Source organism: Ursus arctos, unplaced genomic scaffold (assembly GCF_023065955.2).
Source record: "Ursus arctos isolate Adak ecotype North America unplaced genomic scaffold, UrsArc2.0 scaffold_13, whole genome shotgun sequence".
Classification (NCBI taxonomy): domain Eukaryota; kingdom Metazoa; phylum Chordata; class Mammalia; order Carnivora; family Ursidae; genus Ursus; species Ursus arctos.
In genome coordinates this window covers 49124712-49147804 of record NW_026622797.1, presented here as the reverse complement: position 1 = coordinate 49147804, position 23093 = coordinate 49124712, and the positions used below count along the sequence as shown (strand labels likewise).

General features: G+C 42.8%; 1 protein-coding gene across 2 annotated transcripts in view; it reads right to left on the bottom strand.

Annotated features, from left to right (window-relative positions):
• The window catches only part of METTL24 (methyltransferase like 24), a 97244-nt gene that overhangs the window by 40075 nt on the left and 34076 nt on the right, over window positions 1-23093 (bottom strand). Inside the window, exons 2-4 of one of the 2 annotated variants that reach the window (XM_048225890.2) lie at window positions 22364-22462; window positions 15803-15942; window positions 7831-8059 (exon numbers count right to left, since the gene is read on the bottom strand). In XM_048225890.2, the coding sequence (XP_048081847.1) occupies window positions 7831-8059; window positions 15803-15942; window positions 22364-22462 (468 nt within the window). Of the gene's footprint in view, window positions 1-7830; window positions 8060-15802; window positions 15943-22363; window positions 22463-23093 lie in introns of those variants that run through there. The other variant, XM_057311145.1, reaches the window with a different exon arrangement.

Genomic DNA, 23093 nt, shown 5'->3' with positions numbered 1-23093 from the left:
CAAAAGGGTAATGTGAAATAAAGCTTACAATCAACACTGCAGAAGACGAAAGCAGGTGATAAGTTGCTTGCCCATAAGCTATTAATCAGCTGTCCTCCAGGGCGTAGTGTTATGAAGCTGTGTCATGTAATAAACAGCAGGCGAAAAGAATAATCTCCATTTTCTAACTCTGAAGTGCAGGCATGTGCTATAAAACTAAATTGACATCTGTTAGCAGGCTTGTCACATGGATGGTTTTTTCCTGCAGAATCTGGAATAAATTAAATCTTAAAATAAAACTTGGAACAGAGAGGCTGCTTTACATAATTCCTTCTAATGGCGTGCTGATTTTAAAGAGAAGTTCTTACAAGAAATGTTTCATTATCATTTTAATTGCAAAACTGTTGAATGCCACTCCACGCTAGGAAATTAGTGTTTTTGTAAGGTCCTTATGTTTTTAAACTAAAAAGTGGCAAGTGAAACCTTCCTCACTGGCTGGAAAATAAATCAGGTTTTACCTCCAAAGAAAACTGTGCCCGCTTTTCCCCAAGCACCTGGAGCCTTGTTTCATGGCTGGGTGGTTATGCATGGCACCTCCAAGCACCGGCATGGCTGAGCTCCCGAGGCAGCGCTGGCAGGCCGGGGTGTGACCTCACAGGCTTTGCTCAGGAATACACTCCCTCAGAGGATTCACTAATAGGATAGCAAGTTCTGGGGCCTCTTACTGTCAAACGGCATTAAGCATTTTTAACACAGATAGAGGAACTGGCAGAGCAGCACAACCCGGTGCAAGTGGGCCGAGCAACGCTGAACGTAACATTCTTCTATGGAAACGCGGCCTCCTATAGGAAAGGAAGTCACACAGAGGGAAACCTTTACGGGCTCCTGAAGCTTATAGCCCCTCTGCTCTCTCAGGATTCCTTTGGCTCTCCTTCCCAAAACTTTGTCAAAATGACAAAATCCTCAGACAAATATACCCACCCGTGGTACACAGCAGGGAAGAAAAACAAATTGCCAGCTCCCTGGAGGCTCATTTCCTCTATAAGTGAAATCTTCCCCTTTTGTAATAATTCTGGGCGCCTTTGGAAATCTCAAAGAAGCGACAATCAATCAGAATGCTTTGTTTTATATAACCTCATCATTCTGCTCTCCTTAAAATTCTTCATTCAGTTCTCTCACCAACATGAATGTATTTGCCCGTACAACCTTCTCAAATGGTAGGGGTTCATATCCCACACCTTATCACAGGGAACACTGAGGCACAGAGGACATAGGAACCCGGTGAAGAGACAGAGAAGGAAGCGGAAGCGGACCGGCTCTCAACCCCCTTCTTGTGTAAAGGGTTTTATGCATAGGAGTAGAGGGGGGATTTGCAAATGGAAGGCTGAATCACTAGAATCCTCTCTCCACACTGAGGCTCCTCACAGGGTGATCTTCCTATTACCTGGGTTCGAGTTGGGGTGGGTCGGTTAAAAATGCAGCTTCCTGGGCTCCATGCCAGACCAGCTAAGTGAGAATCTCTAAGGTTGGTTCTGGGTTTGAAATTTTAATTAAGGTCCCTAGGTGATGGGATTCTTTGCTTGCACTGTTATTTTTGGTTTGTTTTCCGGTGTTACCAAGTCTAACACTGCAATCTGAGAGCCCCTCAGTTGTGCAGGTGGGAGTGGGTCTCTGGATTCCCGAGCACCGTTCACATACAACTTCCAGCCACGGAAAATACAAATCACTGCTAGATCCGGATGCACCTAGCTCATTCTTCAAACAGGCTTTGTAATCTACATGCTGCTAGCTAAATACCGAATGGTTTGAAAAAGCACTAAGAGCCCAGAAATTTGCGTCACAGCAAATCTCACCATTATAGATAAGTGAAGAAGGGTAAAATGCCAAAACTCATTTTCTACATGTTGCGTGCCAAAGTTCTAGACCTGTGTTCTCAAGATGGTTTGTCCTTTGGGTCCACTACAAACTGATGGAGACAGAAAAATGTCTCTGCATTTCAAATTGCAATTTAGGAGCGTAGCTGACTCATTACTCCTAAATTGCTACTGGCTTATTTCACAGGAACACAGCCTTGTCATGATTAAATAGCATTTCTGCAAGACGAAGTTGCCTTCAAATACACAGAAAGATACACCTCTCTTCGAAAAAGTGATATAAAGAAGTCTAAATGGAAGATTGCCCTGGGCCCTAAAAGAGCACCTGGATTTCTACCTTTACCATAACATATCTTGTTGCCATGGTGTTTTCCACCCAAATATTCTGAACATCAGTGGCTAAGGCCTCTGGACGCTCCAGCTGCTGCTTACGAATTCTGCGGTGAGCTTTGTGAAAAGATAGAGCATTCAGACTTCGATACCGTGCACGTTTTATTTAGGAAGATACTGGGTAGAAAGTCAGATCAAGTATGTTATGTATTTCCTGAGCACTTCCCTGGGTAGTTGGGATGGGAGCCCACACAATGAAGTCCCTGCTCTTAAGCCATCTATACGTCAGCTAGGAACATACATCTGAGACGCAGGGATCTAGCTGGAGGGTTAACCATTAGTCACGTCGGGCTCGGGCATGTCTGGGCCTTGAACTGGTATGGGAGACGACTGGGAGACATTTTTATACAGGAGCTTCCCTCCTGAGAAAAAAAATTATTCCAAGAAATGAGCAAGTTCGAAACAGAAATCTGGTAGAGGCCGGCACAGGAATGGAAGAATGACCTGGAGAGTAGCATATCAGCTGTGCCTCACATCGCCCTTGGCAGGGACTCGGGCTGAGGGTGGAGGACATCGGAACACAAGGTGGACCAGGGGCACCTGGGTGGCCCAGTTGGTTCAGCAGCGTACTCTTGGTTTCTGCTGGGGTCTGATCACAGTGTCCTGGGATGGAGACCCGTGCCGGCTCTACACTCAGCAGGGAGTCTGCTTGGGTTTCTCTAGGCCCCTCTTCCTCTGCCCCTCCCCCTGTGCTTTCTGTCTCTTACTGGAATAAAATAAAATAAAATAAAATAAAATAAAATAAAATAAAATAAAATAAAATAGAACATAAAGTGGTCCAGTGCTGGGCCTCTGGGGGGGGGGACACAAATTACTAGTAAATATCCTTTGCTCCTGTGTTTCTCAGACTATGGCACAGGCCTTGCTACTCAAGGTATAGTTAGCTCCCCAACCAGCAGCCTCAGCAGAACCAGGGAGCTTGCTAGGAATGTAGAGTCTTGGGTCCCACGCCAGAACTTCAGAATCAACATCTACATTTTAATTAGATTCCCCAGGTGATTCACATATACATTAAATATGAGCCATAATGGCATGAAATATGATTTAGTTCATACAATTAAACATTTCAAAATCTTGTGTTTGTTAGGTTTTTTTTTTTTTTAAAGATTTTATTTATTTATTTATTTGACAGAGAGAGAGACAGCCAGCGAGAGAGGGAACACACGCAGGGGGAGTGGGAGAGGAAGAAGCAGGCTCATAGCAGAGGAGCCTGATGTGGGGCTCGATCCCATAACGCCGGGATCACGCCCTGAGCCGAAGGCAGACGCTTAACCGCTGTGCCATCCAGGCGCCCCTGTTAGGTATTTTTAATATGCATTAGAAAACATAACTAAGCCAGTTTACTCATGAGTCCATGGGTATTATTTCTCCAGATAATTCTAAGAAAGGTGAATCAGTTTGAAGTTGACTGAAAGAAAAGTATAAAGGGAAGATGTACCCCCCATGCCAAACACAAACCGAAAAGAGAAAATTGTAAGAGAAGGAGAACATAAAGGACATAAACTAAAACTATATTTTAAAATAATAATAATAATAATAATGAAAATGACTCTAAAATGACATTTCCCATAAATATTTATCAAAAACAAAACAAAAAACTGGCACAGCAGAACTAATAACAAACAAAACAAGAATTTAAGGCGAAGAAAATTTCCAAGGATGAAAAATGACATAATATACACATGCGGTGAAATTTTCTTCCTGAGCCTATCATTTTCCATTCCCACCAGCAAAGCATGAGTATTCTTCCCAAGAAGCATTTCACTCTAGGGCGGTATCAACATCTTGTTTATATTTGCCAATTTGGTAAGTAAAAGAAAAGGGAATTTTTTTGTAGCTCCGTTTCAAAGCGCACATTCTCTCCAGCGCAGCGCCGACCCCACAACAGACCTGAGGTCTGGTGATCCTTGGCCAACTCCGGGCCCAGGGACTCGGCCCCGCCCGCGCAGCGAGGGTCCCCGCGGACACCCCGGCCGGGACAGCGTCCCCGGGGGAGGGGGAGAAGGGGAGGGAGGACCCGCACCCGGGCTGAGCAGGCGCCAGTCCCGCGTCACCGTGTCCTCTGACCCGCCGCCCGAGGCCCCGCGCTCCACTTCTGCTCTGTATTAATTCTCAGCAGCTTATTTAATTTCTCTACAGCAGAGTGTTTACTTTCTACACGATCGCCAGCAAAGCTGTTCAGTGCCCCAGGGCAGCAAACAATAACAATTCTCCACAACCCTGTCTGAAGAACCAATTGTCCTTCAGTTTCACACAAAGCTTTCATTAAAAACTCTTGAGTGGAATTAGGTGCGGTTATCAATTTCCGGGGAAATCTGATATATTTTCCCTGAAAACAAACAAAGAAAGAAAACAGGAAATGTTTTCCATAAAATTTTGTAAAGACTTACTGAAATTGTTAATTGAAAGTCTTTGAATTTAAAATCTTTTTATATATTTAAAGATTGTATTTATTCATGAGAGAGAGAGAGAGAGGGGGGGGGAAGAGAGAGCACAAGCAGGGGTAGCTACAGAGGGAGAGGGAAGAGCAGACTCCCCACTGAGCTGGGAGCCCAATGTGGGACTGGATCCTAGGACCCTGAGATCATGACCTGAGCTGAAGGCAGACGCTTAACTATCTGAGCCACCCAGGCAGCCCTTAAAATCATTTTTAAATCACGCTACATTCTGTGATCTAATTCTCAAGAACAATCCATATAGGGAGTATCAGGTACCCTATTCACCGGCAATCAAACGGAGCACCAGAGCAGTTAGATAAATGACCCGCCCGCCCAGTGCCAAAAACTAAGGAGAGAATGGTGCTTCAAACCTAAGTCACTGAGCTTCCGGAGGTAAACTGGAACTCTAAGGCAGTCCCGTTACTCATACTATCAACAGCAGGGCTAAGACTGAAGGTAATAACTTCTCACTAACCAGCCTGGATCATTTAGGGTACTCTGTGTAATAAAGACTTCAGGGGAAAAAGCATACGTTATGATTAATATGAGCAGAAATTTCGGACTCGATATTTCTCGTTCCGTTCTGGACAAAAATCTTACGCATCGTTACAGCAACAAGCACATCAGCAAGGAGAAGACAGTTCGTCATCAATAATGCTGGATGCAGGCGCTATTACTCCCTGACAGACTGGCTTCTGGCTCTCCTGCTTTTGCTGATGCAGCTGCTCTCACCTGATGCTTTAGAAATGTTTTTGATTTATAGTCGGAAATTAAAATTACCGGAAGAGTTTTAAAAGCAGAACGAAAGCCATATGCATCTTTCTGTCACCATCTCAGAGGATTGCCTTCCTTTTTGGCCTGAGTGGCTGGAATCTAGGGATGGATAGAGAGAAGAAGAAAAATCACAGCCTCACATGGAAAACATCACCCAACTATATGAAACAGTTTAACGACACGAGGTGAAAATAAAACAACAAAGCCCCTCTGGTTTCTAAAGTCACTAGCAGAAGAAATGAGCGCAGAAGACAAGACTCAAGCACAGACACGTGTGTGTGTGTGTGTGTGTGTTTTCTACTTGCTTTCCCTGCCAGAGCCACATCCTATTTACCAGTGTCTGTACACATGCAGAAAAATGAAAACAGACCTTGCTTGCTGCAGGCCAGAAATGAAGTTTCCTTTTCTCTGGCACCACATAGCTTCTAGAGGCATGTTCCTAATGGAAGCAATCACTCACTCACTGATGGGTTTCATTTTCGTTGTTTTGTTTTAAAGCATTCGCAAAAAAACAAAACAAACACACAAACAAAAAAACCTATGAAAGAATACCAGTATCTTCTAAATTCCTCAATAAGGAATTTTTAAAGCAGCAAATATATACTCGGCAATTCTGACCCAGATCACTTTCATGGGTGTCTTTTTTTTTTTTCAGGTTTTTTTTTTTATTGTGGTAAAATTCACATTACATAAAATTTATCATCTCAACCATTTTTAGGGGTCATTATTAATGTTTTTAGTAAAAAATAAATAGCCTTAGGACTATAAAAAATCCATTAAAACATTTATTCTTTTTAGGGACTACTGTAAATATTCCTGCTGTGTCAGGAGCAGCATAAAAGATGGCAGGCTTCATCCTCATTCACTGCCGCTCCTGTGGAGTTAACAAACCCAATTCAGGTGCATACCTGGTTACCTGAAAACACATTTTCCATAGGAAATGTGGCTTGGATAAATTATATCCACGGGTCATTTTTTTTCAAAGCCTCATTTTATCCTCACATTTACCAAATCTCTTACTGAAATATTATCAACAAAAGCAGTCTCTGCCAGGTCTGTTCTTTGAAGAGTGAGGGTAGGTAGGGCCAGGGTGTAAAGAGCATTAAGGTGGAAATGAACACGAAGAATCTGTAGCTAGCTCTTCGAATGACCAAGAGTTGACGTATTAGAGAATCAAGCCTGTAATTTTCAGCTGTAAAAAAACAGGTCTCTGTAGGTAACAAGTGGCAAAAATAAAATAAAGTTCTGAAAAATGCTCCCACTTCAGTTTCTGTGTGGAGATTTTTACCCCCCAAATCCTAGGTATGTTTCATTAAGGCTCCTAATTATTAACTGCTGGTTACTGTCAATGGCAAGCAAAATACGATTAATCACATGTTAAAAGAGCAGCAAATTCTTTGAAGTGGTTCTTGAAGAAGCTCCTGCTGTCCAATTAAAGAGAGTTTAAAAAAAAAAAAAGGAGGAGGAAGAGGAGCAAGAGGAGGAGGAAGAGAAGAAAAAGAACAAAGCAGAGGAAAGGCCCTTTTATTAAAGATCAGGCAGCCAACTCAAGTTTAAAATTGAATTCCATGTACACTGTTTTTCAGAAACACCCATTCTGGCATGTTCTAAATCACATGCCATCTCTGGCTGAGAACAGGAAGGCAAAATAGGCCAAGCCCAAGAAGGGTTGGCAAACACGCACAAGCCAAATACACTCAGGAGAATTATCTAGTGTTTGCCTACAGGATGCAGTTGGCTTGGGTCTACACTAAAAATTGCTTTCAAGGAACACAGTTCAAAGATTGAGTTTCTTTTTGCTACCCATTCACAGGAAGATACTTGTAGGGATTTGACATCTTTTGACATAATTATATCCATTGCAACGCACATAATGTCCATTCAATTTTACAAAGTTCATTTTAATCAAGATGTACATACGATCTGGCCTTCAAGAGCCGAGAGACTCAAAATAGTTGCTACAACCATGAGAAACATGATACATGAGCAATTTCTTATCAGACAAAAACCTGGCCCCGGCGACTTTGTGTTTGAGACCGATAGAAGTAGTTCGCTCTGTCTGAACATTTTAAATCAACTGCCAAAAGAAAATGGGACTCTTGAGCCCGTGCCAGAGTTAGGTTTCTTCCTTCCTCGCCTAGTCTTGGCCAACACCCTAGCACTACTCAACAGCAACCACAATCTACAAATCAACTTAAAGATCTCGATCCTTGCCAGAACTTTCCGTCTGCCAAGCTGACTCTATAAATAATGACGGGCGATCATCAGTAAGGTTAAAACTGGGTCTTCAACTATCCAATTCTCGGTTTGCATTTTTTTAAAGTTGATGAGTTTGTGCACTTTCTTTCATTAGGAAATCAAAGGAAAACTCTCACCTTGTGATGCCCAAATTCATTCAAAATGGTTCCCAGTTTTCTGGTGTTGCCGTGCGGTTTTTGGGCAGCAACAGCTGGATGCGGGTCTCGCCAGTCAATGGACAAGCGGTGATACCAGAGACGCTGACTCCCCAAAATATGAGCCGACTTCACACTAGGATCAAAACGATGGACTTCACATCCATTGTTGGCCATGCTAACCTCAAACTGGGTATCATCACTCCCCAGCCTATAAAGAAAGAGGATGGAAATCAATAACGACAAAACTACCATGAAGCAAAACGGTTGGATTGACAGAATGATTCTAAGGCCAATTTTCTTATTCTTATCGAGCTTTCTCCTGTTTTAACACGTGGCTAACGGCCCACATTCAATAAACCTTCTTCTTTCACAAAAAGCACTCGAGCTAAAAGCTTCTGGGTGAAAAGCAAGCAGAGAAATCATCTGTTAAATGCAGACCAGAGAATCACATGCTCAAACATGTAGAGGCATACCAAATTAATTTTTTACAAAGATGCAAATCATAGCAGCAATGGAACAAGCCTATCCAGTGATCTTAAGAGGTTTTCTCAGAATACGTCAAAAATACAAGCGCCGGGATCAGTTCCCTTAGGGAGAGGGGCAGTCTGCTAATGCGGTAATTTGTCTCCATTCTAATGGCCACGATGCATGAGGCCTGACTTAAAGACAATAGCTGCTTCCTTAGAAATGGAAGGTAATTTAAAATAGCACAGCTAAAGAAAAGGCAACTGTGTGTGGTTCTACTCAAGAAGTAGAAGACATGCCTCACCTAAATTCACGTCAACAGGCGGAAGAAATTATGAATTAGTTGTACTTAAGTACCCAGTAGGTAACACATCATGTGAAACATTCCGATACTTAACACAGTTTTAATTCACTCTGTCATAGTACTCGGACGTATATGGTGGAGTTATATTCATCACTTTGACTAAAGCATCAGTTTGGGTGAAAAACATGAAATTAAATGAAAGAGGATTCGTTTCTTTTAAATGGTGATTATGGCTTCTTTGCCCGAAATACTATAATTAGATGTGATTTAAGATAACGAAATCTCACGGAGTGTCTATAATACATTGACCAAACCTGAACCCCATGCAGAAATGCTTCATTCTCTTACACTTTACTATCTCGATATTTCATAATTTGGAATTATACAAGCTCATTGGCTAACAATTACTGACCTCCTTTTAGTTGACTAAACCAAGTCTTCGGCACAGAGATCCTCCATCTAGACGTTCTTACTACATTCTTATTTGCCTTGTTCTTTCCCTTCACTTCTACTCCATTGCTTTTTCCCTTGCTGGACCCATGGCACGTCAACCCTCTGCTGTCCCTCAGCTGTGATTCTCTCTACCGTTTTGGCTAGAAGATTTAGCACTCCTCTCACAAACACTACCATTCCTTTTACCCGACAGATCCTGTTTCCTATTTTTATTTTTTTTAAAGATTTTATTTATTTATTTATTTATTTATTTATTTATTTATTTATTTATTTATCAGAGACAGAGAGCACAAGCAGGGGGAGCAGCAGAGAGAGAGGGAGAAGCAGGCTCTCTGCTAAACAAGGAGCCTGATGCGGGACTCAATCCCAGGACCTTGGGATCATGACCTAAGAAGAAGGCAGCCGCTGGACCAACTGAGCCACTCAGGCGTCCCCTGTTTCCTGTTTTTAACCTCTTATTGAACCCACGCAGCTCAGATCATTGTAATCTCTATCCTAGTTTCCCCCCAATTTTTCCATGACCTAATCTGGTGTGGCAGATTGGCTTGCCGGCTCTAATCCTTCACCCTTCATCCATGCTACTGCCATGCTATGTTCTGCATGGGCGGAGTGTCCTTTCCCACCCCTTGATTTTTTGGCTTGACTATATGATTTGCTTTTTAGAAGGAAGTGACAGTATGCCAGTCCCGAGCCTAGGTTTTAAGTACTTCTCTCCACCCTCTTGTATCATCCTCATGATGGAAACACCCTGGATAGCTTGCTGGGCTCAGGAAAATAAGAGACATGAGAGGAAGAGGTATACCAGCCTCTGTGAAACCACCAGTCTTCCACGAAAAGCAGAACTGCCCTTAGCCACCTCACCCTGAAGTCAAGTCCCCCAGCTGAGTCCGGCCTCAATCAACTAAAGCCCAGCTGATTTGGAGACATAGAAGCAAGAATAAATAGTGGTTTTAAGTTACTGCATTTTAGAGTGATTTGTTATACAGCAACCTGCCCTGAACTATAAGTCCAGGAATTGAAAAAAGATGACAAAACATTTTTTAGTAGACAGATTTCTTTCTGTATAAATCAGAATGTTGCCAAATTCACCTACCCCAAGGGATTTTTCACTTAATTTAATATGTTGAAACTTGGATGAGCAAACCAGTGTTATTATGGGTCATCTCATGGGAAATGGCAGTTTTGTAGTTTTACTAAGAGAACACCATGTCATGGGGCGCCTGGGTGGCACAGCGGTTAAGTGTCTGCCTTCGGCTCGGGGCGTGATCCCAGCGTTATGGGATCGAGCCCCACATCAGGCTCCTCTGCTATGAGCCTGCTTCTTCCTCTCCCACTCTTCCTGCTTGTGTTCCCTCTCTCGCTGGCTCTCTATCTCTGTCAAATAAATAAATAAAATCTTAAAAAAAAAAAAAAAAGAACACCACGTCAAAAAAACGTACTCATTAAATGTAACTTGTATGTAAACTTTCTAGAGTAGAGAAATTTGAATAATCTCTTTCTGTGAATTTTCTATTGTTTTCAAGGAAACATTGTCTAGTCTAAAACATGTATTTTAATCAAGACTTCAAAAAATTTTAAGGATTAAATTAAGCACATTATACTTCTGTAACTAACCTTTTTAGTAAGGCACTTAATTATATATTGATATGTTTTCAATTTAAACTTATTTTTTATAATGAAAAAATAACAACATACATAAAAAGAGCTCAGTGAAATAGACAAAATGAAAAGTAAAGATTTCCTAGCCCTAGAAATTTTGGCCACTAATTTCCAGAGATAATCACAGTTAGCAATTTTTTGTGTATCCTTCCAGAAATTCTCTACACATGTACAAGTGTTCTCTATTAGAGATATCATAAGCACACACATATTTAAGTTCATCATCAAATAGTGAGGAACTGTTTTGTATGATACACTAAATAACATGAAAATATTGAAATTTGTCATTTTGGGGTTAATTTATGTTACTTTTTACTAAATAAAATACACTTAATACATAAGTGTACTAAATTGGAACATAATAAACTACATTCATTGAATCAATGTCTATGATTCTTACTTTCATTTATTCAAATGGTACTTCTTCAAGCTTGGCTCAATTAGCCAGGTTTGTGGTGGGTGTAAAAGGTAAGAGGAAGGGCAAATGTAATACACACAGATGTGGCAAAACTTGTCCCAAAATAGTAAAACCAGGAGTCAAATCCCATCCAAGTAGTTCCAAAGCATGCACTCTTTACACTGCACCTCACTGCAAATGAGCACAGGACCCAGGGTCATGGAAGGAATATTTGTAATCTCAGGGATCTAGGAAATAGTTACTACAGAGCAAAGCTCCATAAGACAGAAGACTGTGTCAATCTTGCTTATCTTTTTTTTATCTTCAAGTTTTTATTTAAATTCAAGTTAGTTAACAGACAGTGTAATATTCTTGCTTATTTCTGAATCCCAAGTGCTGACCAAAGAGATGAGTGCTGACAGACAAATCTCTAAAATGCTGCTCCAAGTGAGAGAAAGCTAGAAAATTAGGTAGGGTCTGGTATTCCCAGAATACATAGTACAGGATCCAACATGGCAGGGGGCAGGCCACTTGCAGCTTCAAGGAAGACTAGGGTGTGCAGTCTTAGCAAGGTGCCAGGTGCAAAACAGGTGCCCTGCAAAACTCAGGAGTTCTGTTACCAAAGGAAAAAGGAAAAATATCCCCAAGAGAAGTGAAAACATATGTCCACACAAAAATCTGTACATGAATGTCCACTGCAACATTATCACTATAGCCCAAAAGTGGAAACAACCCAAATGTCCACCAACTGATGAGTGAATAAATAAAATGTGGTATACCCATATAGCGGAATATCATTCAGCCATAAAAAGGAATGACGTAATGATACGTGTTACAACGTGGATGAACCTTTATGCTAAGTGAAAAAAGCCAGTCACCAAGGCTACGTGTTATATGTTTCCATTTATATGGAATGTCCAGAATAGGCAAATCTACAGACAGAAAGTACATTAGTGGTTGCCTAGGATGAGGGGTGAAAAGCAGGAAAGGTGTGGGAGAGAAAATGGGAATGGCTGCTACTGGGTATATGGCTTCCTCTTTGGGGTGATGAAAATGTCCTAAATTTGACTGTAGTGACCAAAAACCATTGAATTGTATGTCTTAAATATGTGAATTGTATGGTAGGTGAATTATGACTCAATAAAACTGTTTTAAAAAAATAAAATAAAAGCAGATACAGGGAAGGTTTCTGAGCGTGACCTCTGAAGGCATAAGGATGGAAAGAAGTGAGACAACTGTGTCCCCAGGAGTTTCACTAACCCATTTTTCACCCCTGCAGGACCCAGAGAATCTGGGCAGATGGTGATCTATTATGAGATCTAACAGATAATTAGGTTATCTATTATCTGATTATTGAGGTGATTATGATTAGATCTATAAACTGGCAACTACCAGAGGGGAAGTAATAGATTTTTCAAAGCATAAATGACCCTGAATAGTGGATAAAAACATGTTATAATTATCAGTTACTGTTAAATAACATTGCGTGAAATGCCAAGATTTCATCTACAACGTGTCTTCTCAACAGGGAGGATATCACCCCTCAGGAGCAAAATTCCTTTCTTGGGAGCCAAGAAAACTTCCTCTTTTTACATAGAAAGTACAGATACATACATTACATAAACAGACAGTTTATCGGTGGCATTAAAATTTCATGAGGGGATGGTGATTAGGAAAAAAATTATCTTAAAAGGATCCTTGGGTCCATGATTTTCTGATTCCTCACTCATACATACTATGAGCTCCGGCTGTGTTAATTCAACTATTACAAGTTGAAACGTTTGGCTCCAGAGCTCCTGCATTCCTCCTGAAATGCTCATGGCACCCGGAAGCCCCAGCTTTTCTGCATAAGATACCGGTTGTTGCCTAACCATGTGTCATCTATCAAATGTTCTTCTGTCTCATGCTGAGAATTTATACCTTGAAACCAAATGGTGCCACCTACCAGGGAACTAAAAAGGAGATGAAAAAGATTTACCCATGCATTATCCCTTCTCAAGTTCCTTCTTCCACTCTACCTACCCCTGAGATAACAATCTTTGACAGGCAGGAGAAAATAGGTGACTTTTCCCCATTCACTTTAGCTACCACCCTCTTCCCCACCAACCCTCATCCTCCAGCTCACACAGGAAAAGACTTAGAGGTCAGGCAGATGACAAGATCATCGAAACCCACAGCCCCTCCTTTCTCTTCCCTCCCCCTCCTGTAACATAACCTTCCTGTACAGCACCTTCCCCTATCTTAATTGGTCTATTCTACCCCCATTTCAAAGTTGAAAAGCATCTGATTTTAATTTTCAAATGAACTGCACGTAGAGTGCCCTCTCCGGAAGAATGCTTTTACATTAACTACAGAATAAAAAGCTTTGACTTCTAGTAAAGACATTCCCGACTCCGAGATAAGGTGGAGGTAATTCCTGCTTTAGTTCTTGGGATGGAGGAAAGGCATGCAGCCTTTGTCTTCTGGTCCTTCTGACCTCAGACCCCTGTCCTCTTCTCTAGGAAGGTCATCCTGAGCCGCGGCTTTATCCGCCATCCTCAGTCTGCCTGGGAGTGACTGGGCACAACAGTGACATGGTCTTGCTGCTGCCACAGCCCTGGGGCTTAGAGCATATAGTGGCCTGGTGTAGGGGCCCCATGACACCCCCTGCAACCTGCCCTCCCTGCCATCTCGCAACTACCCCAAAACTCCCGAACACTGAGAATCCAGGGCCGACATTCCACGTTCCTGCACCCCATTTCAGGACCACCACTTCTGGCCTGGGTCTCTTTCTTCCTTCAGCGTCAACTGAAATGTCAGCTGGCTATTTACTGCCTCCAGGCAAGCAATCCGCCTGAGAAGGGTGTTTGCTTGTCCTGACCCTCAGTCCTGAGTCACAGGGCAACCTCCTTGTCCATCCACAATCCAAAGCATCCATTTTTTACCCATCTGAAATATTTTCTTTAGTTTCCAGTTTTCAATTAAGCTTTTTTCGGTTTTGAATCAAATGTTGGCCCTTACAATATAGTCACATCTGTTCCCAGCGGAATTCAACTGTTCTTATCTGCTCTTTAGAAAGTTGAGCTTGAATAGTGAACATTTCCATGAAAGTAAGAAACTACCTTTTTACATGAAGTAATCTGAAATCTTAGAGCAGAACTATCTTATCTGATGACTCTGAAGTATAAGGAAAGCAAAAAGAAATTTTAAAGATTTCCCCCCTAACAGCTTTCCCAGTTTCATTTTACTCAGGGATATGCTTTAAATGAAATTATTCCAGGGTGTAAAATAATAAGTAAAATATAAAGGCAGTTCAGAGCAAGAAAATAGGACCAAGCTGAGATGTCCAATTTGCATGTGGTACTATGCGATTATTTTTATGACCTACTTTCATACATTTTTAATATGATGGAAAATAAAGTCTACTGACAAAACTTCCCATTCTTTGTACAAGCTTGAAGCATAGCTGGTGGGCTCCCCTCTGTTCTAATCAAGTGGCTGAGCAACTAACTTCCAAAGCCTCAGCCTCCTGGTTTAAATCATAGCATAACCAGAGTCTCCTTACCTGGAGCAATCATTTATGTAGCAAGCATATATTGAGTGCCTACTGTGTGTACCAAGCTCCACTGATACAGACTCTTCATTGAAGCCACAGAAGGACATTTCCATTATCCTGAAACTCTTCTTTGAACTTTTTGTTTTTACAAAAAGTCCACAATGACTGTGACTAAGAATTCTTGTTTGGTGAAGTTTGACATTGACGGTGATCTGGAGAGCACATACCCAAATGTCTGCCCACCTCCCCCTTATCATCTAGGATTCAGATTGGTAGTTGTTACTCATGTGCCCGAATGTAAATCACACAAGTGATGAAACCTCTCAGTGAGAAACAAGCTCAAGACACTTGCTAGGGTCGCCAGTACTTTTGAAATAGACTTCAGGGGTCTTGCCTAAGAACCTAATCACGTAGCTTCCACAAAGATCTGTGGAATAGGGTGTTCCCGATAAAAATAACTCTTTCCTGCCTCTTTTTGAGACACATATTTGTAAGTTCAGGTCTCACATCCAGACCTGAAATTGTCTCATTACTTTATATTTGCCCTTTTATAGAAAGCTCTCTAAATCCATTTGTATATTTAGGTCATTGTCAGCCTGCATAAGTGAATATTAATATTTCCCACAGTTTTGACAAAATCACACTGTTTTCACAAGAATTCCCTTTTCTTTCTTTTTAATGTAAAGTACACACAGATATACCATTGGCACAAAACATAAAATCCAACAGTGGCCATTTATCTTGGGTCACTCATCATTAAGTGTGTACAGAGTTTCTAATATGCTTGCTGTTCTTCTTTTTCTTCTTCATTCTTAATATTCTCTCTCTTTGTGTAATACGGATGCTATAATTCTAGCTGGAAATCATTGGCTTCACCAAGAGGATCGCTGTCACCCTGAAAATTGAAGTTGCCAACTTACCACTAGCCCAGTGAGAAAGAAAATGGCCCCGGCCACTTCCGGTAATCTGCAGGTACAGTGCCCACAGTTACGTAACAGCTGGAGGAGTCTGAAGCGATGGCAGGAGGCAAAGTGTAGCACCTGATGTATACTGCGGCCCTTCATAACTTTGTGTTACTGAGAAAGCCTTGGCCACTCGTAGCAGTGTTTTGTGTTCTTCTGCTATAAAATGCACTTACCCTAAAGAGTAGAGGCGGCATTGCTTGTTGCGGATTTGATGAGCTAAGCCAAACCTGTCGTCAAGACAGACTGACCAAGGCTTCTTTGCAGGGTTGGAATCCGTAGCTAGGCTGTCTGTGCTCATGTGATTGCATGCGATCTATAAGGATTGGAAATCAATATGAATAATTTAAAGCGTTGGATGATAAATGGCAGGTAGGGAGTTACTGCTACCCCAGTCCCTGAAAGCCAAAACAGGAGAATTATGTCCTTCTCCACTGCTCACTCCTCCTCTCCCCAGGGAACCACAAGACTGCTGTCAAATGTTCAGAGGAACTTCAAACACTGCATTAGAAGGAACCTTGTGGAGACTATCGGTAGGTTTGAATGGAAGTTAAGAGCTATCATAGCTATATGCACAGAGTATGCAAGGGAGAACAAATCAAGAGCAAAGGTGGCAGAGAGGAGGGGTCCGGAAAGGCTTTGCAGAGGTGTGTTAGCCTTGGAGGATAAACAGAAGTTGACTGAGAAGCTGAGATCAAGAAGAGCGTTCTTAATCTGGCAAGAATGGCAAAACACAGAGGTCTGTAACCCTCAGTGTTCCTACAGGAAGTTGTGAGATACGATTGTGGGCACGGGTCTCAGAAGGAGGCGGATTATCAATTCCTTTTCTCAGGCAGATAAGCTGGGACCACCATGGTCCAGAAAGGTGGCATGCGTTATCCCAGGTAAACAGCTGATCAAGGGTCAAGTGAAACTGATTCGTCATCCCTGCTCCCCAAACTGTATTCTTTGTAAAGCACTGTACTAATGAGCTTCCTCCTAGGGGAGAAGAGCAAGAGCCCCACGCAGGAAGGAAGCTCTTCCTGAGCTAACCAAAGCACCTCTTTTAACTCATCCACCGAAATTAGATAAGGAAACCAAAGGGAACATGTATCTAAATCAAGCAGAAGCAAGTCTCTGATTTCAAAGGCACATTAAGCAAATACACTCTGTATGAGGAATTCTGACTTGTGTTTAAGGCTGGCACAGGGTGCACGACGGAGGCTGCTGGAACCAAAGAAAGCAGGTTCCGTGGCCAAGGTATTCTTCTATGGCCGGTATTACATTACTGAGCATCAGTTTCCCCCCAACCGCAATGTCTTTCCAACAGGGATATATCTGTGTCCATCGTCACCATGAGGCTCTGGCTGTCACGTCCCGGACAACAGAGCACTCCGTGTGCAAAGGATGTTCTCAGGTTCGTTGCTCTGATTCATTGGAAAACATAACAGCAACTTATTTTCTTCTGAAGAAGATACTCTCAGTTTGCCCAATTCTTTTAGTTAATGGAGCTTCCAAAATTCTGATCTGAAAAGCATATCATATATATATATATATATATGTAACCTGTTCGATGGATACAGCATCTCCCTTACTCTTGCTGTAATCTAGGGCTGCTGGCCTGGCAAGTCACCCAGCACTATTCATCAGAGATAAATGAGAGAGTCCATTGCTACGATCTGGACATTTTAGAGGGAAGCTTAAAATGTGAAACCCTATGTATGTATTCTTTTCCCTCAACCGATGTCTTACTACTGTTTAAAGGGAAAAAATAATAGTAGAAAATGGAATAGAATCTTCTCTCAGGTAACTATTACAGAATACATTTATTAAGTGGGTGCATCAACATGTTAATTTGTATAATTCATTTCCTACTATTCTCCCACAGATAAATGGAAATTATGCCTCTCTGCCCACTTCCTGGTCCCCACTCACCCACCAAGGGAGGAAAACTGCTAATCTAATTAATCAAAGTTCAATGTCTTCACTGGGCCTGTCTTACTAGTGGGCGGGTTACTGCACCTTAAACATCAGTCCCTTCATTGTCGCTCTGCCCCACAGTCCTGCAGGCTCCGAAAGCAGAGCTGGACCGCCAAAGCCTGTCCCATTTGCTCTAGGGCAGCTTTCTAGCGTATTTTTATTAAAGCGGTATGATGATTCCCACTCCTTTGTGTGTACTCTTCCCTAAGAACCTCCCTAATGACAGAACAGGCTATGGACGTTCACAGGTTCTTGTTCCTAACTCCCTCCTAATACCACTGAAACTTGACTCTCGCCTTGCCTGCCCTGTTTCTCAAGGTGTGGTCTACCTACATTCTGATGGACCCGGGAGGGACCTGAAAATACAGATTCCTGAGTCCCACTCCGGTTCTCTAGAGTCCAAATCTTTGAGGCCGATGCCTGGGAACATGCATGTTAGTGCACTCCTCCAGGTGATTCTCCTGCAGGTCATCCTGCGAGCTGACAGATGCCCTTCTGTAAAGCCCCATGGAAACGTTCCAGCCTGGCCTCACCTGTGCCTTAACAATTCAGGGAGGAGGCTACACTTGGGCCAGATCTTTAAAAGGAAACCAGCAACCCCTCCAAACCTACCCCTAGCAAAAAGCCAGCCAGGCAGGCAATGACACTTAAGGAGAGGCCTCCAGGAATCAGATAAGTAATAAAGGCCAAGGTTCAGGGCTTTGAGGTTCAGCTGCCCTTCCTTTCAATGGAGGAGAGTCTTATTCTATTAAAGTTGACACTTCAAGCATTTCTTCTTCTTCCCAGATTTCATCTTGCACAGATACATCCCTGTTGGAAAGACATTCTTTTCTGTTCAATCTCTCTGCTAACGTTGCCCTTTCCTCTCCTTGCTCAAAAATATAACACAGGAGTTTTTCCATTTTAACCATTTATTAACCATCTCACTGGTAGACATCAGCTTTTGAAAACAACTGGGAGTACTCAGTAAAATTCAGCTCCTAAAAATTAATTAAATATTGATTTTTCAAACTTTCTCGTTAAGATTTATGGCCAGGGCTTCAATAAACTCTTACAAGCAAAATAATCGAGGGCAGTAACTCCTAGCTAAGCTCCAACTCCAGTAATTATGTTCTCTCTCTCTAATTCCCCTTGTAATTTTAGCAAATTAGGCCTGGTCAAAGAAGAAGAGATTCCAGGAAAAAATGTTTTCTGAAATGCATTTTAGTTATTTAACTTACAGGGATTCATTTATTTTTTAAGATTTTACTTTTATTTATGTATGTATGTATTTATTATTTATTAATCTCTACATTCAACGTGGGGCTCAAACTCACAACCCTGAGATCAAGAGTCACGTGCTCTACCGACTGAGCCAGCCAGGCGCCCCTTAAAGGGGTTAGTTTATTCTCATTTCATTTGGTATCCCAAAAGATGGAATAGAATTTCTGGCAACCCATCAGTAGAATCTGGCAAAGGGAGCCCTTAAAATTTGGGGACTTCTGGCAAGAATCAGTTCAATGATCAATGGTATGTTTATGTAATACCATTATTTTGAAAGGCAAAATTTAAGGAAAGAGTTGTATTTTTGTTGCTTTTATCCCAGGGTGAGTGTGTGTAGCAGTAAATATAATAGACACTATTGTTATAAAGTTGTAAAATCTGCATCTCCAGGGCTTGGGTTTTTATGTTTTACTCTTACAAAGAGATAGATGGGTAGATGATTAGGTGAATGGATGGATGGATGGATGGATGGATGGATGGATGGATGGATAGGTGGACAGGTGGATAGATAGATAATGGATAGTTGTATGGCTAGATGGCTAGATGATAGATGACAGATAGATAGATAGATAGATAGATAGATAGATAGAGTTTTAAAATCTATTTTTTCTTTTTTAAAACAGCAACTGTTGCTTAATTTTATGCTGCAAGGCATGCTTCCTAGAGGCATATGGTTTGGGGGTGGCCATAAAAAGCTGGATCTGGAGGCTTCCCTTAGAACAGAGCACTGTTTATGATTTAACCATTTCTTGTTAGCAGCAGACAGTGTATCATGGACTCCGGAACTCAGCGATGTAATTCTGGTCTTTGACATTAGAAAACAGTATCACCTAATTAAACTGAGCTCAGTGTGGTGCACACTCCCCCAAACACCACATCCTCTGGTGTTTCATTAACTCAGGTCCGGTCATGCTATCAGGGCCGCCACAATGTTGCAAGTCTAGGGGCGCCATCCCACTGCAGTCTAATGCCACACTGTGCCCTGGCCTGTGCTTCTGTTTCCAAGCTCCCCTGGCCTGGGGAAGCTCTCCCACCCAACACTCTGGCGTCCTAGCTGTGTGCCACTGTGTGCAGGTATTTGATTCAGGTTGTGTGCCCTGGTCAGCGCGGCCACCGAACAGGCCTCCACAAATGCCTGCTGAATTCAGGACTGAATACATCCGTGATGAACACATCAAATGCTGGGCCTTGCTGTGCAAGCTTGAACACAGATATGAGAGAGAGCTTTTTTTTTTTTTTTTTTTAATTTTACAAAGCGGCATCAGAGGGTGGGGTGGAATTTGCTTCAGTACCTTCAGAGGGTTTTTTCCTCCCTGGCCCGTTATGACTCACTACTGCTAACTGTGGAAATTTTAGGGAATAGTGACTCTAATATTCTTCCAGTTTTGTAGGCTTTCATTGTCAAGATGAGTTCTAAATGAAGCCTCAGCCCCCAAAACAGCCAAAAAACAAAAACCAACTCTCTGCATTACATAGAGAGGGGAAGGGAACGCTGTTTAGCAAAGGATTCTGATTAAGAATCAGTGTCATCTCTGAGGAGCTCCCACCTGCTGGCTTCCCAGTGACTTTGAAGTACAGAAAAGCATAGGACCTCGCCTGGGCAAAATGACCCCTGATTACAAAACCCCTTTGAGATCCAGAACTTTATCTCAGTTTTTCTGGAGGATGAATATCCTTCTAGTGAGTGCCAACAACCATATCTTTACTGTTGCACCCACCAAGCTGAACAATATATGTCCATTTATCTACCCTCCCAACTAGTTTATTAGCTGCTTGAGGGCAGAAACTGTATTCCCAGGGTCTGGCACAGCTCCTGGCACGAAGCAGGTGCTCAAAAATACTTAGTCCACCACGATCCTTATTACTCTTGCACAGTACAAGCTCGCAGAACTGGGAGAAACCCAAGAAGTAATTTAATAACTTTCTTCCTTTTCAAGATCAGAACAGGGAGAGTCAGAGAAGCAAAATAAATTGCCCAGGGTCGCATCAGGCTACATTGTAGGATGCTTTTCTTTGCCCCTCAAAATTTTTCTCCTCTCAACGTACAACTCATGGGAAAAATCCAAGAGGGGCTTGAAATAACCCTTCCATACCTCACGAGCTTCTTCTAGGTAAATACGCCTTTCATAAGTTACAGAACGTTAACCCGAAATACATATAAAATGGGATTGGGGGGCTTTTACTTGGTCAATTTATTTTGGGGGGTGGAGCCCACAGTTCTCAAATCCAACTCATAAAGTTAACACCTCGGATTTTTCTCCGGTGCCTTAAGGGCTTCTTAAAGTCACAGTCAAGAGGTCCTTCATGTAAAACCAAACCATAAAATTAAAATTTCAGCATTTTAATGAAGTCTATGAAAGTCCACCAAATTAATTTGCAGCAGCAAAATAAGATGAAATTATGTAAAGCAGAGGGATCAATTTATCATCCTACATAACTCATGATTAATTCAACAAGCTTTTACTTCCATGTCTAGGTGACAGATATTAAGATCCAATTGTCTGACTGCATATGAAAAATGGGACTTTCTTTTACCCCATACTAGCCTTCTAAAGATCTAGAAACATATTCTCTCCACAGATGAAAAATGGGCTCTGCTGCCAGGACGGTGCTGGAGGAGAAGTGGGATGCCCAGAACTGGGGGGCTGAAGGGACATCCAAAGAGTCAGGGACCTCCAGTGCCACACCAGCCCCCCAGGGCACCTTCCCAGTGGGCCTACGCACCTTCTAGGCAGTGTGAGTTCCTAATTTCCTAACACCTCTCAGTTCAGAGCAAAGTTTCCCTCGGGCCTTGATCTTCTCTAACGTCTCTCTGTCCCCAGGATGAGGCTACTTGAGGATGGAATCTCCTGATTCACTTGTCAAGAGCCATAGACTCTGCTGTGGACAGTCCCTTTCCTTGCTGGGGGCACAGACTCAGCCGAGGCGGGAGCTGCCACAATGTGTTAAGCCACTCATAAAGGCCGATGCGCCGTCATGATTTTCAATGCCCTAAGAACTGAGTGCCTTTGGACTCGGTAGCTTCTCAGACTGTCTGCAACATCGCCTCGGCTCTCTGGCCTAGCGGGTCTCGGTCTGCCGAGCATCTGTGGGAGAAAAGCGAGAAGGCAGATTCCTCCAAATACAAAATGGAACTTGAACCTCCAGATGATGGGGGTTTTTTGTGACACACTTGACTGCCTACTCACGGGCATGAATCTGTCGCTTCAAATGGCTTTCCAAAGCAATTTGCTAAAGTGGGTCTTTAAAACACGTCGGGATGAATCATTAAAACATTTCCAGATGATGGTGCCCCCGGAAGGCAGAGGGCGCTGAAGCAAATAGAAGGCATCTTATCTGCCTCTAAGTAAGTGGACAAATTTAAGCAGCAAGGCCTCAGAAACTCTGTCTCTACCAAGTCCCTACCGGGAGTCCCTGAGAACCTCCCCACCCCGTCACGATCAAACCCTTTTTTAAAGGGGGCTGCTCAGGATCTTTCACAGTGTTTCCAAACCCACTTGCGTCGAGAATACAACCTGGGGGGTGCTGATGTATCTCAGGAACCGCAAGACTTCTTCCTCCAGGGACCGAGCAGGGCCCGCCCACGGCTGCAGATCTATATGCCACCGGGGACCCTGTGAAAGACAGAAACCAGGTCCATGTATAAAGGGTTGAGGCGCTCGGGGTGGGGGCGACAAGGACACAGAATTTCGGCGAGGCTGCGTGGCTGCTTTAGCTGCCTGCAAAATGAACGTGTCTGAGCACAGGCCGTGGGGAGCCAGTTTGGAGCTGCTGTCATTAAGGTCACATCAGTCACAGGGAAGCAGACAGGGCCTGGGAAAGCCCAGCTACTGGGTTAAGCAAAAGACTGCAAAGGCCTGGGGACATCTGATCAAGAGCAAACTCCACTTGACCCCATCAGGCTCTCCCAACCGTGGCTTTGTATGACACAGTGCCACTCCCCATTCGAAGGAAAACTCCCCTATCTACTACGGTTTCCAAAGCTTAGAGCTTCAGAACCCTGCCCCTCCCTAAGGGCCAGCTTTGTTGTTGAGGCACCATAATGCCTGAAATCCCTGGGGAGCTTGGGTGTCTTCCCCAACACAGGGAGATAGGGCGGCATCCCTTGGAGTTCTAGATCTCAGCGTGCCTGGCTTCTGGGGCTGTGCACCTGCAGGAGAGGACCCTGAAGCTGTCCCCACCACAGCTGACAAGGGTGGCCTTCTAGCAAAGGGCTACCACCTTTTTTTTTTTTAAGTAGGCTCC